The following is a 15,713-nucleotide window of genomic DNA, read 5'->3' as shown; positions in this document are numbered from 1 at the left end:
CGGAATGGAGGCAGTGGCTGGTAGTCTGATGCAAAAGTGAAAGTGCCCCATAATGGGAAAGGTTAAGCGTCAAAGGTCAAAGTATGGCATGCTAGAGGTCATAGGGCGCAAACCAGGATGCGTTAATAAGTACAGTGTATGCAACGCCATGTTAAGATTTATAGGTTACATACCAGAGCATGGTACAGAGTGCATGCTGGGACACGTTATGTTCTACTGGGTACTTACAGGATCACATTGTTATGATTTACAGGGTGCAATACATGGCAGTTTAACATTTTAAAGATTTTTTACGTTTTGTACCATGTGCAACAGATCTGATGGCTGCACACCAGGGTATGATGCCATCTACTGGGTGCACACCAGGGTATGATGCCATCTACTGGGTGCACACCAGGGTATGATGCCATCTACAGGGTGCACACCAGGGTATGATGCCATCTACAGGGTGCACACCAGGGTATGATGTCATCTACAGGGTGCACACCAGGGTATGGTGTCATCTACAGGGTGCACACCAGGGTATGGTGTCATCTACAGGGTGCACACCAGGGTATGGTATCTACAGGGTGCACACCAGGGTATGATGTCATCTACAGGGTGCACACCAGGGTATGATGTCATCTACAGGGTGCACACCAGGGTATGGTATCTACTGGGTGCACACCAGGGTATGGTATCTACTGGGTGCACACCAGGGTATGGTATCTACTGGGTGCACACCAGGGTATGATGCCATCTACTGGGTGCACACCAGGGTATGATGCCATCTATTGGGTGCACACCAGGGTATGATGCCATCTACTGGGTGCACACCAGGGTATGATGCCATCTACTGGGTGCACACCAGGGTATGTTATCTACAGGGTGCACACCAGGGTATGTTACCATCTACTGGGTGCACACCAGGGTATGTTACCATCTACTGGGTGCATACTAAGGCATGATCCTTTACTGGGAGCCTACCAGTGCATATTAGGATTTATCGGCAACACACTATGAGGCATTAAGTTTATATTGTGCATACTGGGCATGTTATAATGTATTGGGAGCATACCATGGCATGTTGTTCGAGTGTATATGAGTGCATGTTAGAATATGGTGCACACCGAGGCATATTCAGATTCATAACGTGCATACCATGCTATATTAGGATTTACAAGTGCCCACCACTAGGTGCATGCCATGGCAGATTAGGATTCACAGGTGCACATCACAGTTCGTTAAGACTTATAGTACCATGCACAGTTTAAGATAGAAATAGTGCCTGCCAGAGTGTGAAGAGTTAGAGGACCCATACCAGAGTTTGTTAACATTCATGAACACCCACATCAATCATGAGGTTCGCGGAGGACAGATCTTGAAGCATCTTAAGTGCCCCACAGCAGTCTTCGGATGATATTAACCCCTTAGCTGCTGGGCCTTTCCCCCCCCCAGTGCTGAGCCCTTTTTTGGCTTTTTGGGGTAGTTCGCGCTTAGGGCTTCATAACTTTTTGTCCACATAAGCTAACCACGCCAAATTTGCGTCCTTTTTTTCCAACATCCTAGGGATTCTAATGGTACCCAGAGTTGGTGGTTTCCCCTGGAGGAGACCAAGAAAATAGCCAAAATACAGTGAAAATTTTGTTTTTTCCAAAAAAATGGGAAAAAAGGGCTGCCGAAGAAGGCTTGTGGTTTTTTCCCTGAAAATGCCATCAACCAAGGGTTTCTGGTGCTGAAATCACTATCTTCCCACCTTTCAGGAACGGGCAGACTTGAATCAGAAAAACGAATTTTTCAACACAAATTTGGCATTTTACTGGGACATACCCCATTTCTACTATATTTGGTGCTTTCAACCTCCTTCCAGTTAGTGACAGGAATGGGTGTGAAACCAATGCTGGATCCCGGAATGCTAAACATTTCTGAAAACTAGACAAAATTCTGAATTCAGCAAGGGGTCATTTGTGTAGATCCTACAAGGTTTTCCTACAGAAAATAACAGCTGAAATAAAAAAATATTGAAATTGAGCTGAAAACAACAGCCATTTTTCTTTATGTTTTACTCTGTAACTTTTTCCTGCGATGTCAGATTTCTGAAAGCAATATACCGTGTTGTCTGCTGGACTCTTCTGGTTGCGGGGATATAAAGGGCTTGTAGGTTCATCAAGAACCCTAGGTACCCAGAGCCAATAAATAAGCTGCACCCTGCAGTTGGTTTTCATTCTATACTGGGTATACAGCAATTCATTTGCTGAAATATGAAGAGTGAAAAAGAGGTATCAAGAAAACCTTTGCATTTCCAAAATGGGATCAAGATAAGGTTTTGAGGAGCAGTGGTTATTTGCACATCTCTGAATTACGAGGTGCCCATACTAGCATGTGAATTGCAGGGCATTTCTCAAATAGACGTCTTTTTTACACACTCTCTTATATTTGGAAGGAAAAAATGTAGAGAAAGATAAGGGGCAATAACACTTGTTTTGCTATTCTGTGTTCCCCCAAGTCTCCCGATAAAAATGATACCTCACTTGTGTGGGTAGGCCTAGTGCCCGCGACAGGAAATGCCCCAAAACACAACATGGACACATCCTATTTTTTTTATAGAAAACACAGCTGTTTTTTCCAAAGTGCCTACCTGTAGATTTTGGCCTCTAGCTCAGCCGGCACATAGGGAAACCTACCAAACCTGTGCATTTCTGAAAACTAGAGACCTAGGGGAATCCAAGGAGGGGTGACTTGCGGGGCTCGGACCAGGTTCTGTTACCCAGAATCCTTTGCAAACCTCAAAAAGTGGCTAAAAAAACAAGTTTTCCTCAGATTTCGGTGACAGAAAGTTCTGGAATCTGAGAGGAGCCACAAATTTCCTTCCACCCGGCGTTCCCCCAAGTCTCCCGATAAAAATGATACCTCACTTGTGTGGGTAGGCCTAGCGCCCGCGACAGGAAACGCCCCAAAGCGCAACGTGGACACATCAAAAGTTTTGGAAGAAAACAGAGGTGTTTTTTGAGAAGTGCCTACCTGTAGATTTTGGCCTCTAGCTCAGCCGGCACCTAGGGAAACCTACCAAACCTGTGCATTTCTGAAAACTAGAGACCTAGGGCAATCCAAGGAGGGGTGACTCGCGGGGCTCGGACCAGGTTCTGTTACCCAGAATCCTTTGCAAACCTCAAAAAGTGGCTAAAAAAACAAGTTTTCCTCAGATTTCGGTGACAGAATGTTCTGGAATCTGAGAGGAGCCACAAATTTCCTTCCACCCGGCGTTCCCCCAAGTCTCCCGATAAAAATGATACCTCACTTGTGTGGGTAGGCCTAGCGCCCGCGACAGGAAACGCCCCAAAGCGCAACGTGGACACATCAAAATTTTTGGAAGAAAACAGAGGTGTTTTTTGAGAAGTGCCTACCTGTAGATTTTGGCCTCTAGCTCAGCCGGCACCTAGGGAAACCTACCAAACCTGTGCATTTCTGAAAACTAGAGACCTAGGGCAATACAAGGAGGGGTGACTCGCGGGGCTCGGACCAGGTTCTGTTACCCACAATCCTTTGCAAACCTCAAAAAGTGGCTAAAAAAACAAGTTTTCCTCACATTTCGGTGACAGAAAGTTCTGGAATCTGAGAGGAGCCACAAATTTTCTTCCACCCGGCGTTCCCCCAAGTCTCCCGATAAAAATGATACCTCACTTGTGTGGGTAGGCCTAGCGCCCGCGACAGGAAATGCCCCAAAACAGAACGTGGACACATCACATTTTTTCATAGAAAACAGTGCCTACCTGTGGAGTTTGGCCTCTAGCTCAGCCGGCACCTGGGGAAACCTAGCAAACCAGCACATTTTTGTAAACTAGAAACCCAGGGGAATCCAAGATGAGGTGACTTGTGGGGCTCGGACCAGGTTCTGTTACCCAGAATCCTTTGCAAACCTCAAAATGTGGCTAAAATACCACGTTTTCCACACATTTCGGTGACAGAAAGTTCTAGAATCTGAGGGGAGCCACAAATTTCCTTCCACCCAGCGTTCCCCCAAGTCTCCCGATAAATATGATACCTCACTTGTGTGGTTAGGCCTGGTGCCTGCGACAGGAATAGATCACACAACGGTCAATGTTGGTCCTTACGTGAGGCAGCTGTTGACCCTGGGGTGATCCATTCCTGACACAGGCACTAGGTGTAGGCACTCAAGTGGGGTAGTGTTTTTATCAGGACAGGTGAGGAGTCACTGGGTGGTAGGAATGTTGTGGATCCCAGCATATTCCTGTAGTTTGTGTGACAGAAATGCGAGAAAAATAGAGTTTTTTCTCAACATTTCAGCTTTGCAGGGTATTCTGGGTAAGAAAACTTTGGGGAATCCACACAAGTCACACCTCTGTGGACTCCCCCGAATGTCTAGTTTCCAGAAATGTTTGGGTTTAGTGTGTTTCTCTATATGGCCGCCGAATCCAGGACCAAAAACACAGGTGCCTGCCTTACAAAACCAGTTTGTTTTGCCATAGACAATTTTGATGTCTCCACAATATGATTTGGGTGGTGGAATTTGGGGCTGAACTAAATTGGTGAGCTCCCAAGAGAGCACTCTCTCTCTGCTTGCCGCCGCATTCACCTGCTCTCTGGGTTGGCCTAACCCACTATTACCCAGTTGCACGAACAGCTTGCGAAGGGACAGCAGGACTGTCCTCATCACCTCCCTCATAATGTACTGGAAGAGGAGTTTTCGAATGGGACTCCTCTGACTGAAAAATCACTCCCAGAGTCTGCGCCATTGTCCTATCCCTCAGATGCTGTCTCAGTATCTGATGTCTCAGTCTCTGATCCTATGTCAGAGCGGTCCTCTATAACCCGAGTGCAGGCAGCAGTCATCCATCAAGATGCCATCTCTGCTATTGGCTAAACTGTTGCTCTAAAACACTAGCCTACGTAGACAGTCACAAAATCGATGGTGTGTGTGAGATACGTGCAACAGTAGAGGCCACCTTACCTGCGCTTCTTCCCTCAATCAGCACGTACTTTCAAGACACTCAAAAAACACCTTGTCACATACCATTCGTCACAGTCTTTAGCACCTCCTGCGCCCAGTCCAACAATCATTATTGGTGCTCCCACTCCCTCCTCCTCGGATTCCCTCATTACCACCCAGCAAAAGTGCCCTTCATCTCTCCATAGACTTTACTAATGTACTCAGCTATTTACATAAAATACAGATGTGCTCTTTGCAGTAGGCATATAAACCTTCTGCGCTTCTTTATGGCACTAAAACTGCCACTAGACAAGTCGGACCCTTTTCCCCCCAGGGAAACCACACACATATTGACAAAAGTGATGTATATATGACAGCCAACCACCTGAAACTCAACTCAAGCAAAACCGAAATAATCCTCTTTGGCCCTCACCAAAAAAACCTGGGACCCCCCATGGTGGCCCACCACGCTAGGCCCTGCACCCACCCCCGCCAACTACGCACGCAACCTCAGCATCATCCTAGACTCCTCCCTCTCTATGACCCAACAAATCAACGCTCTTACCTCCTCATGCTTCAACAAACTCCGTATACTGAAAAACATTAAAATGGATCCCCACAGAGACCAGAAAAACTGTCACTCACGCACTCATCAGCAGCAGGCTTGATTACAGAAACGCCCTCTACGCCGGCACCACTCTAAAACTCAAGTGCAAACTACACGCATCCAGAACTCAGCAGCACGACTCATCCTCGACCTCCACCGACACGAACACATCTCTCCACACCTCAAATCCCTCCACTGGCTCCCCATTGACAAAAGGATCACCTTCAAGATCCTCATCCTCACACACAAATCACTCCACAACACAGGCCCTGCCTACCTCAACGAGAGTCACCTTCCACACCCCCACACGAAACGTCCGTTCAGCTGACCTCTCTCTCGCCTCTGACCCCCGCATCAAACACACCACCACCGGGGGCAGATCCTTCTCCTACATTGCACCCAAAACATGGAACGCACTCACAACTCACATTCGCAAGACCCAAAACCTACTTCTTTTCAGGAAGGGCCTCAAAACCTGGCTTTTTGAACAGTGAACCTCCTAGCCCCTTTCCCTCTCCCCCGTCCCCCCCCCCAGCGCCTTGAGACCCTCACAGGTGAGTAGCGCGCTTTATAAATCTCTTTGATACAGATCTACCTATATATATATATATAAATATATATCTACATAGATATATCTATAGATATATCCATGTACCTAGATATATCTATCTACATAGATATATATATATAGATATATACATATATTTTTTTTTAGTTGTTGTATGGTTTCCTTGGGACCAAAATGGCCCCCAGGGAAACCCTACAACATCTAAAAAAAAAAATGCCCCCACAGGGGGTCACCCTGCCCACGGGCGACCCCCTGTCATTTCATTTTTTTTTTTTTTTTTAAATCCCCTGGGGGGGGGGGGGGGGGTGCGATCGCGCCCCCCCCCCCTCCCCAGGGGGCACCTACCTTTTAATTTTTTTAGGAAAATTATGCCGGGGGGGGTGGGGCGGCCTGTTTTCCGGGGGGGGGCTGCCCCCCAAAAGTGAAATCCCTGGTGTCTAGTGGGGTTTCCTGGCCCCCGATCGCAGCTGTGCTGCGATCGGGGGCCAGGAAACCGTTTCAGAAGGCCTCATAAGAAAGGGGAGACTCTCCCCTTTCTTACGAGGCCTTCTGAAACTGTTTCTGGCCCCCGATCGCAGCACAGCTGCGATCGGGGGCCAGAAACAGTTTCAGAAGGCCTCGTAAGAAAGGGGAGAGTCTCCCCTTTCTTACGAGGCCTTTTCAAAATGTTTCCTGACCCCCCCGATCGCAGCTGTGCTGCGATCGGGGGCCAGGAAACACTTTCAGGAAGGCCTCGTAAGAAAGGGGAGACTCTCCCCTTTCTTACGAGGCCTTCCCGAACGTGAAAAAGGCCGTTTTCCCCATGAAAGCAGGAAGCGGCCGCAAGGCTGCTTCCTGCTTTCATGGGGAAAACACCTTTGCAACGTCAGCGCGCCTCGCGGCGCGCTGACGTCACAAAGGGGCGGGTGGGGGGCGGGGGGAGACACGGTAGCTTCCGTGTCTCCCGGGGGGGGGAAAAAAAATAAAAAATAAATCCTCGGGTGCGACGCACCCGAGGATTTATTAATGCCCTTCCTGGTGTCGGCCACTGGTCGTGACCCGCACCAGGGAGGGTGTGTGGGCGTCGGCCAGTGGCCGACGCCCGCATTTAAGAGGTTAAGGATTATTCAACTTACCAATGTAGCATAATATCCTCCTTTAACACCCACAACTGATTGTAGCGAACCCCTGTTTTGGGCCAGGCAGACACACCATTACGGAGGAATGGCGCCTAGGCATTTTGGGTCAGTAAGGGAAGAGTTTTGATTCATAAAGTAAAACTTACCCAGCTGCGCACGAGCAGGATACACCAGTGAGAAGAAGCCAAAACCACCAGCGGAAGGAGAAAGGTCTGCAAGTAAAGGCCGGATATAAGGACTTACAATAATGCTACACACATAACACGGAGATGTCCAAGACCTTGCTTCCACAATGGGCGAAAGCCAAGGAAGTACTCTAGTATAGGGTTAAACCTCGAGCTCCACACCAGAGCAGCCATGGGTCGTACATACACTCTGAAATCTACAGAACGCAGTGTAAATCCCTGAAATCTAATAAGTGGCCCCAAAAGCCGCAAGCAGTATATCAGAACAGGGCAAGATCTGGGGTACACATCACAGCAAACCAAACGGCTGGGTTCCACACGATCCCTACCACACCTTCAACTTAAAGGCTGGTGCAAGGTTAACTGCACCTCGGGTTTACCACACTGGTGTAAGAGGAGCGGCAGATTCCAATAAAGGTGTAGTGAGCTGCAGGTACAATACAGTACTCTGTGAGTTTTGATAGCAGCTTATGGCTCAGGTGTTGCACTGACTGTACCTTCAGCTCCCAGGGAATCAGTTCATGAGCTGCACCTGCTGCTTACCAAGTCAGTGTGAAGCGAGCTATAGCTGCAGCCTTATCGCACTGGTGTAAGGTGGGTTGGAGCTGCTACTTACAAATAATTCTACCTGCAACTTATTGCCCCACGGAAATATGGGTTGCACCTGCAAACTGCTGTCCCAAGGGAAGGTGGGTCATACCTGCAGCGCTGGCAGTTGTAAAACTTTAAGTAGGATAGGACAGCCAGAAGAGCGAAGAAGATGAGAATAGATTCCAGGAGCATCAACCGGGACTGGGTGATGAGGGAATTCTCTGTGATAATTTAAAAGGAAAACAGAGTCAAATACACATTTCCTGAGCTGTAGACAATTAATGAGAGGGCAAGGTCAGACCAGTTACTAACAACAGCATAAATGGGGAGAAAAAAAAAAAGAGACTCCTTGCACCAGTGGGTAGAGAGGCTTTTTTGATATATGAATTGATCCATAACTGTAACATTGCAAATTCAGACATGAACACAGCATATTCTAACCTCTTTAAGAGCCTTCCTAGTCCATCAGTAGTAAGCCTTATATGTGACTCACTCTGTTATAACCTAAAAGACAGACTTCACAAGTGTCAGGCTCTATGTGAGCCCTAAAAGCCAGTAAAAAACAGTTCACATTTCCTTATATTACCGTTTGCCTCTGCAGAAACCTGCACTTACCAAACAGGAGGAGAAGGGCTGCTCCAAGAGCTGTATAGTGAGAATAGTTCATTTCCACCACAATTTGGTAAGCAAGAGCAGGACACAAGCCACCAGCGAGGGCTGGAATAAGTCGCAAGGACCAGACGGGGACATTGGCATCATACTCTGCAACCAAGAGAAAAACAGAGACGGTAAAAAGAGGGAAGTGGTTATCAGTGGTCACTGCTCACAAGTCAATCATATTTTTACTATATGTCCAATGAAGGGGTGCGCAGTTTTCCAAAATACTCCTGAAAATGTGAGAAATAAGCTATACAAGCGCTCACAACCTAACACACAGCAGAGAAGCCGAGTTAAAAGAATTTCTTACCTGCCCCAATTCTGTTCCACAAAAAGTTCCCATCGAATCCTCCAATGTAACCTGAAAGAAGCACAGACTGTATTACTACACAGTAAAAAGTGAAGCAGCGTGTCGCTGGCTCGGAAGGGAGCAGCAGCAGGTTCGGAGGACTGCACCGTTAGACTCTGGCGGTGCTGAGAAAGGAAGGATGGGAGGTTGAGGATGGAAATACAGTGTTTCAGATTGTGCAGCGTGCCAAGAAGAGTTTATGTGCCACAGGGAGCCCATGGAGGTGGTGGCAGGTGATCAGAAAAGAACTGCATTAGGAGGAATAAAGTTCAGTGTTGGGTAGCCCACGGTGAGCAGTAGTACAAAGTGAGAATGGAATGGCGGGGCAGTGTGGGTGCTGAGATAGTGCTGAGAATGAAAAGGGTGGCAGTGCATGAAAGAAAGATACTGGGAACGTGGATGTGGTATGGCTGAATATGGCTTCATCTGCTCACTCAAGCGAGTAGATGGGGGGGGGATGCGAAGAGAAAAACAAGGTAGCCTTTCAATTACTGCATAAGTTGGTATGTCTTTGGGGCTTTACACTATTGTTAGTGAAGATTGGTATCACGTTAGCTCACAGTCATCAGAAGTGGTTCTGTACTTGAAAACGGAGGACTAATTGCAAGAGGGTCTAGCAGATGCCACCAAGTGGGTTGATTTCTCTAGTAGGAGTTTCAGAGCAAACCGCCACACAAAACACACTCACAGCGGCACAGGGACACGCGGGTGCAGTCTGCAAAGTAGGTGTCTGGTTTGCTGTAGAATCGATTGAAGGACCCGGGGGTCTCTCTAGCGATGCAGGCAGGACACAGGGGGGCTGATCGGGCCAGCCACTGACTGGGCAAGGACGAGGGCCGCCTGCTGGTCACTTCTGTACCGGTGGTTGGTTCCTCTCGGTCCTGGAGGCTGCGGGTGCAGTGCTGTTTCCGGGCGTCTGGTTCCTTATTTTCGGACGGTTGCGGTAAGGGGGAGCCTTCGGATCCTCAATGCAGGCATTGCTGTGGGGGTGCAGGGAGGTCGGCCAAGGGTACCCACGCTGTCGTAGTCGCCGGAGGATCCTCTCTGCGGTGTTGGTTCTCCTGAACTCGAGCCGGGGATGTTGAGTGCAGAGTATGAAGTCTCACGCTTCTGGCGGGAAGAGAGAGTTCTTTGGAAGTTGTTTCTTTGTTGCAAAGTTGTTGCAGGTTTAGAACAGTGCCACTGTTCTCTTGAGTTTCTTGGTCCTTTAGGAGTGGGGCAGTCCTTTGAGTCCTCAGAGGTCGCTGGTCCCCGTCGGATAAGTCACTGTGCAAGTTCTTGGAGTCTGGAGACAGGCCGGTAGGGCTGGGGACAAGCCAGTTGGTGTCTCCGTCATCTCTGCGGGGCTTTCAGGTCAGCATTCCTTCTTTCTTCAGGTTGCTGGAATATGATTTTCTGGGTTCAGGGTCGCCCCTTAATACTCTATTTAGGGGTGTGTTTAGGTCTGGGGGCAGTAGCCATTGGCTACTGCCCTTGAGGGTGGCTACACCCTCTTTGTGCCTCCTCCCTGTGGGGAGGGGGGCACATCCTTAATCCTATTGGGGGGAATCCTCCAAACCAAGATGGAGGATTTCCCAAGGCAGGGGTCACCTCAGCTCAGGGCACCTTCGAGGCAGTCCTGACTGGTGGGTGACTCCTCCTTGTTTTCCTCATTATTTCTTCCAGCCTTGCCGCCAAAAGTGGGGGCAGTGGCCAGAGGAGCAGGCATCTCCACTAGCACTAGGAGTTACACTGGTTTTCAGGGTGCATCTCTAAGATGCCCTCTGGGTGTATTTTACAATAAATTCCACTGGCATCAGTGTGCATTTATTGTGCTGAGAAGTTTGATGCCAAACTTCCCAGATTTCAGTGTAGCCATTATGGAACTGTGGAGTTCGTATTTCACAAACTCCCAGACCATATACTCTTTATGGCTACCCTGCACTTACAAAATCTAAGGTTTTGCTTAGACTCTGTAGGGGCACAGTACTCCTGCAACTGTGCCCTCACCTGTGGTATAGTGCACCCTGCTGTAAGGCCTGCTAGAGGGGTGACTTACTTATGCCACAGGCAGTGTGAGGTGGGCATGGCACTCTGAGGGGAGGGCCATGTCGACTTAGTCTTTTTCTCCCCACCAGCATACACAAGCTGTGAGGCAGTGCGCATGTGCTGAGTGAGGGGTCCCCAGGGTGGCATAAGACATGCTGCAGCCCTTAGAGACCTTCCCTGGCATCCGGGCCCTTGGTACCAGTGACAAGGGACTTACCTGGGTGCCAGGGTTGTGCCAATTGTGGAGACAAAGGTACAGTTTAGGGAAAGAACACTGGTGCTGGGGCCTGGTAAGCAGGGTCCCAGCACACTTTCAATCATAACTGGCATCAGCAAAAGGCAAAAAGTCAAGGGGGTAACCATGCCAAGGAGGCATTTCCTTACACTTGCCTTTTGTGCCTTTTTTTTGCTCGTTTCTCTCACTCTTGTTTTCCCTTTTGTTTGCTTTCTGTGCCTTTTCTGCTCTTGTTTTCTGTGCCTTTCTGCTTGTACCGCCATTTCCCAGATTGTATTCCCCCCGGCAACCCCACTGCATTTCCCTCATCCCCCTCCTCCATCTACCCCACTCCTTACCTGCCTTCCAGCGCACTTCTCCTGTCTATTTTTCCTGCCTCTGCTAGCCCACCAACCTCAGCCCCATACTCCTTCCACCTGCCAGGACCTACTTAATGGTAGCTGCAGCGCAACCTAGCAGCTGGCACGACAAAGGTACGCCTGTCTGCAACCATCCATGTGTGCTGCGCCCAACGCCAGAAACCCTGGTTCTACGCCCCCAGATACTCTGCCACCAAACCCCACACAAGGAACACCAGACACACTAGCAAACTCTGCTTCTGTGGTTCCCCCGCTCCACAGTAGGCCCTTTCTTCTGCACCCACTGCAGCTTCACCTGCCTCAGCAGAGTCATCAGCGCACCCCTGAGCACCAGGAGGACCTCCCACCACACAGCCACAGCACTGACCTCACACCACTCCACAACAGTGCCCCACCACCAGCTTGTGTGCATCCTCCTCTGAGCAAAATAACAAACCCAATGGACCAATGCCCTCAATGGCTTCAACCCCGACCCCGTCACATCGTTCGGCCAGGGGTCAGGAACTTCAACGCATGGATCACGAACTGCACCTTCAAAGTTGCCTCTATCAAAGGAGGTAACAACTCAAAAGGTCCACAAAACAGGCCAACCGGTACACTGAAGAACTTAGAACAGCTAAACGCATCTGCAAACAGCAGTAAAGAAAATGGTGCACTGTCAAGGACATCACCAACAGAACCTCCTTCGAAACCTCCCTAAACTTCTACCATTGGCTTCTTGAGTTGGGGTTCAGAGTGCAGGTGGAGCTGCTGAGAACGGAAAGGCGGTGACGAGGGTGTGTGATGATGCTTGATGGACAGGAAGCAAGAGGCTGATGAAGTGGCAGGGCAGTCAGAAGGACAAAGGCTGTGTTAATCGATCAGGGAACATGGAAAAACCAAAAGTGAACATTTGGATTAGGTACTTTATGTGACGTCATCTGACAGTTCTCCTTCAATGCTGAAACTCCTACCTCCAAGAGCCAGGAGCATGTGCCCAAGTGGCGGGCCGCTGTCATCCACAAAGAAAATCCGCTTCATGTAGAGAGAGATGAACTGGCCATAATAGACCTCATCGAACCTGGAGAAAGCACAAACATAATCAGTGTCGCAGAAAGTGTGGCTCAGAGATGGAACAATGACTAGAGAGCACATAGCCAGGTATGGTAGTTAGTTACTATTTCAGAAAGACATAGGCCCATATTTATGAGAGCCTTGCGTCACATTTGCATCATGCAAAGTGGTATATGTGTTACGCAAGGCTCTCAATCAGATTTATGAGGCCACGCAAAGCCACTCTGCATGACTTAACTGGCCTCATAAACCTGGAGTAGCCGAACACAGCGCAAGTTGCTGCTTTGCGCTACTCTGCGCTACTCTGCCCTGGGTAAGTGTTCCATGAGCGTTTCAGCGGGTGTTCCTACACAACTCCCATGGATTTTGACCCACCCCCAAATTTACAAAATCATGTAAACCAGGGCTTGCGCCAAAACCTTAAGCCTCCCCAGGGGAAGTGCCACGAGGAGAAATATATTTTCTTCTCTTCGTGTATTCCTCTTTCTATCTCTGCTGATTCTGCAGCACACATAGAAAGCGCAAATGCCGCAGGGGATTGTTTTTGTGCAGGAAGGTTTCCCTTCCTTCACAAAAACAATCCTGCACACAACGCAGGCAGCCTTGCACCACTGTGCAAGTGTGCCTGGTTGATGCCAGGCTGCTGAAATGGCACCAGCGCAGGGCAAAAGTAATGTACCGTATTGGATTAATACAGCGCGTTCCTGCCCTTTCCCTGTGATGCAGAGCAGCGAGGTAACTTGCTTCTCTCCCCTGTGCCACAATGCCATAAATATGCCCCCCAGTGCTTCCAGTCTCAGGATTTGAATTTAACAAATCAATGCATTTCAGAAGTTGTAATGTTCCATTTACTTCGAATAAACCACTTGGACTCATAGCCTTGTTAACTTTCATTCAGACCAGAGAAACAGAGGAATGGGTACATGGTGTCCTGTTGACAACTGGCAAAAGTAGAACGACCCCCAAAAATCACAAAAAAGATACTATCCCTATGTCTTTTCAGCAGGAAAGACGTGGTGCTGCGCTGCTGCTACTAACAAGCACACAAAGGCAATGGAAAAAGTGGCTATATTCACTTACACCACAGCTGGGGGGTAGGTGAGGGCCCAGAGACGGCTCACCAGTCCTGCCACCGCTAGGACCACCAGCACCACATTGACTTCAACAGTCAGCACCATGGGCAGTTTCAGGAAGCTTGGCATCTTCACGGCTGGGCTATATGCAGCTAGAGAGGAGAATGAAGGCGACACACTATGAAATAAGGGTATGGAAGATTGTGATTTTTTCTGGGCATAGCATGAACAACTTCCGGGGAGAAAGCAAGTGATTCTTCTTGTGTAGAAACTAAGCTGACACATTCTGGCCTGTTACTCATGGTAGAAACAAAGGCTCCTTCTGGAACTAAAAATATAGAGCAGAAACCGACACCACATACAATTGGAGTCCTCTATAAGTGGACAAACATTTGAAGAAGGTGGCTTTGGAAAATTAACACACTATATCAGACCAAATGGATGTGTACATTGTACAGCACAACCACGCGCTTATTTTCCTAGTGTGTGTGTGTACGTAGAATATATGAAGTGCATTACTTTTGTCATTACTTGATGCACCAGCGATCAGTTAGTGGTGGTTTGATAAGTACTTCTTCCTACACACGAGACACAACGATTTGTTGATCATAGCTTACTAAAGAATATTTCATTTTTTTATCCACTCTCTCGTCTCTCACAATTCTGTTTTGTTTCACGTACTCGCTGTTTTTATTTTACTTTGTCTTTTTTTCTCTTTTTTAAACCCCAGTTGTCATGCTCTTTTCCATATTGTTTTATTTTCGTTTTTTTCTCTTCCCATTTCTTTTTCTATCTTCATTTTTTCCTCTTTATGTTTCTTTCATTTCTCCCCCTGGGTCTCTCATCTTCGCATTCACATCTCATGTTTTTTTTCTTCTATCCAGCCTGGGCAGGTCGGTTTCTCCCTGCAGCTTACTTGTGAATGAGGCCGTGGTCCCGCACGGCGGGGGGCTGCTCTGGCGCCCCAGCTCTGTCCCTCCCTGTGCCCTGCTGCCGGCTCCAGCATCCTCCCGCATCCTCCCGGGTACCACTCCACGCGCAGCCCGCGCGCCGTCCTCGCCCCTCGCCTCCGGCGCTCTATCAGCTGATGGGCAGCGAGGAGGCGGGGCCGAGAAAGGCTCTCGCGGCCACCATTGGTCAGAAAAAGAACCTGCCCGTAAAAGGTGGACGCATGTCACCAATGAACAGGACGCTCTGCTACGCCGGAAGAGAACGCTCCGTTGGCCCGGAAGTTACCGCCCAGCAGCCTGTGAGCCGCTATTCCTTCCAGCAGTGCCCTGTAGGTCTAGTCTTTGCTTTCAAAGTTTACAGCATTTACACCGAGTTTTAAAATAAATTGGGAAGTGTTTAACTCCCGCCCCTCCCAACTGGAACAGGAACGACCAGAGCTGCCGACCTTGGAGCTGAGGAACCAGGTCCGAGTCTCGGCTTCGGTCCAACATCCTGTCATCCTGGGCAAATCACGTTACCTCTGTGCTTACCAAAAAATGAATGTTTCATTGTGTAATGTAACGGGTGCTCCTGTAAAGCTCTCAGATACTTTTGGCTCGTGTGTAGGAAAGTACCATCTTGCCTGGCGTGTTACCCCCATATTTCACTGTATATATGTTGTTTTAGTCTGTGTGTCACTGGGACCCTGCCAGCCAGGGCCCCAGTGCTCATAAGTATGTGCCCTGTATGTGTTACCTGTGTGATGACTAACTGTCTCACTGAGGCTCTGCTAACCAGAACCTCAGTGGTTATGCTCTCTCTGTACAAATTGTCACTAACAGGCTAGTGACCAATTTCACCAATTCACATTGGCATACTGGAACACCCTTATAATTCCCTAGTATATGGTACTGGGGGGCCCAGGGTATTGGGGTTCCAGGAGTTCCCTATGGGCTGCAGCATTTCTTTTGCCACCCATAGGGAGATCTGACAATTCTTACACAGGCCTGCCACTGCAGCCTGAGTGAAATAA

The 15,713-nt window shown here is 48.7% G+C and overlaps 1 protein-coding gene across 2 annotated transcripts in view; it reads right to left on the bottom strand.

The window, feature by feature from the left end:
• Positions 1-14,850, bottom strand: part of POMT1 (protein O-mannosyltransferase 1) — a 46,175-nt gene extending 31,325 nt beyond the window's left edge. Inside the window, exons 1-7 of one of the 2 annotated variants that reach the window (XM_069237087.1) lie at positions 14,667-14,850; positions 13,758-13,902; positions 12,578-12,684; positions 8,964-9,014; positions 8,612-8,758; positions 8,106-8,217; positions 7,367-7,432 (exon numbers count right to left, since the gene is read on the bottom strand). In XM_069237087.1, coding sequence (XP_069093188.1) covers positions 7,367-7,432; positions 8,106-8,217; positions 8,612-8,758; positions 8,964-9,014; positions 12,578-12,684; positions 13,758-13,902; positions 14,667-14,766 — 728 coding nt within the window. In that variant the 5' untranslated portion in view covers positions 14,767-14,850. The remainder of the gene's footprint in view (positions 1-7,366; positions 7,433-8,105; positions 8,218-8,611; positions 8,759-8,963; positions 9,015-12,577; positions 12,685-13,757; positions 13,903-14,666) is intronic. The other variant, XM_069237086.1, reaches the window with a different exon arrangement.
• Between the last annotated feature and the right edge of the window lie 863 nt (positions 14,851-15,713).

This window comes from Pleurodeles waltl, chromosome 6 (genome assembly GCF_031143425.1).
Source record: "Pleurodeles waltl isolate 20211129_DDA chromosome 6, aPleWal1.hap1.20221129, whole genome shotgun sequence".
In the NCBI taxonomy this organism is placed as follows: Eukaryota; Metazoa; Chordata; class Amphibia; order Caudata; family Salamandridae; genus Pleurodeles; species Pleurodeles waltl.
The sequence above is the reverse complement of the archived record's forward strand: the minus strand, read 5'-3'. Positions and strand labels throughout refer to the sequence as shown.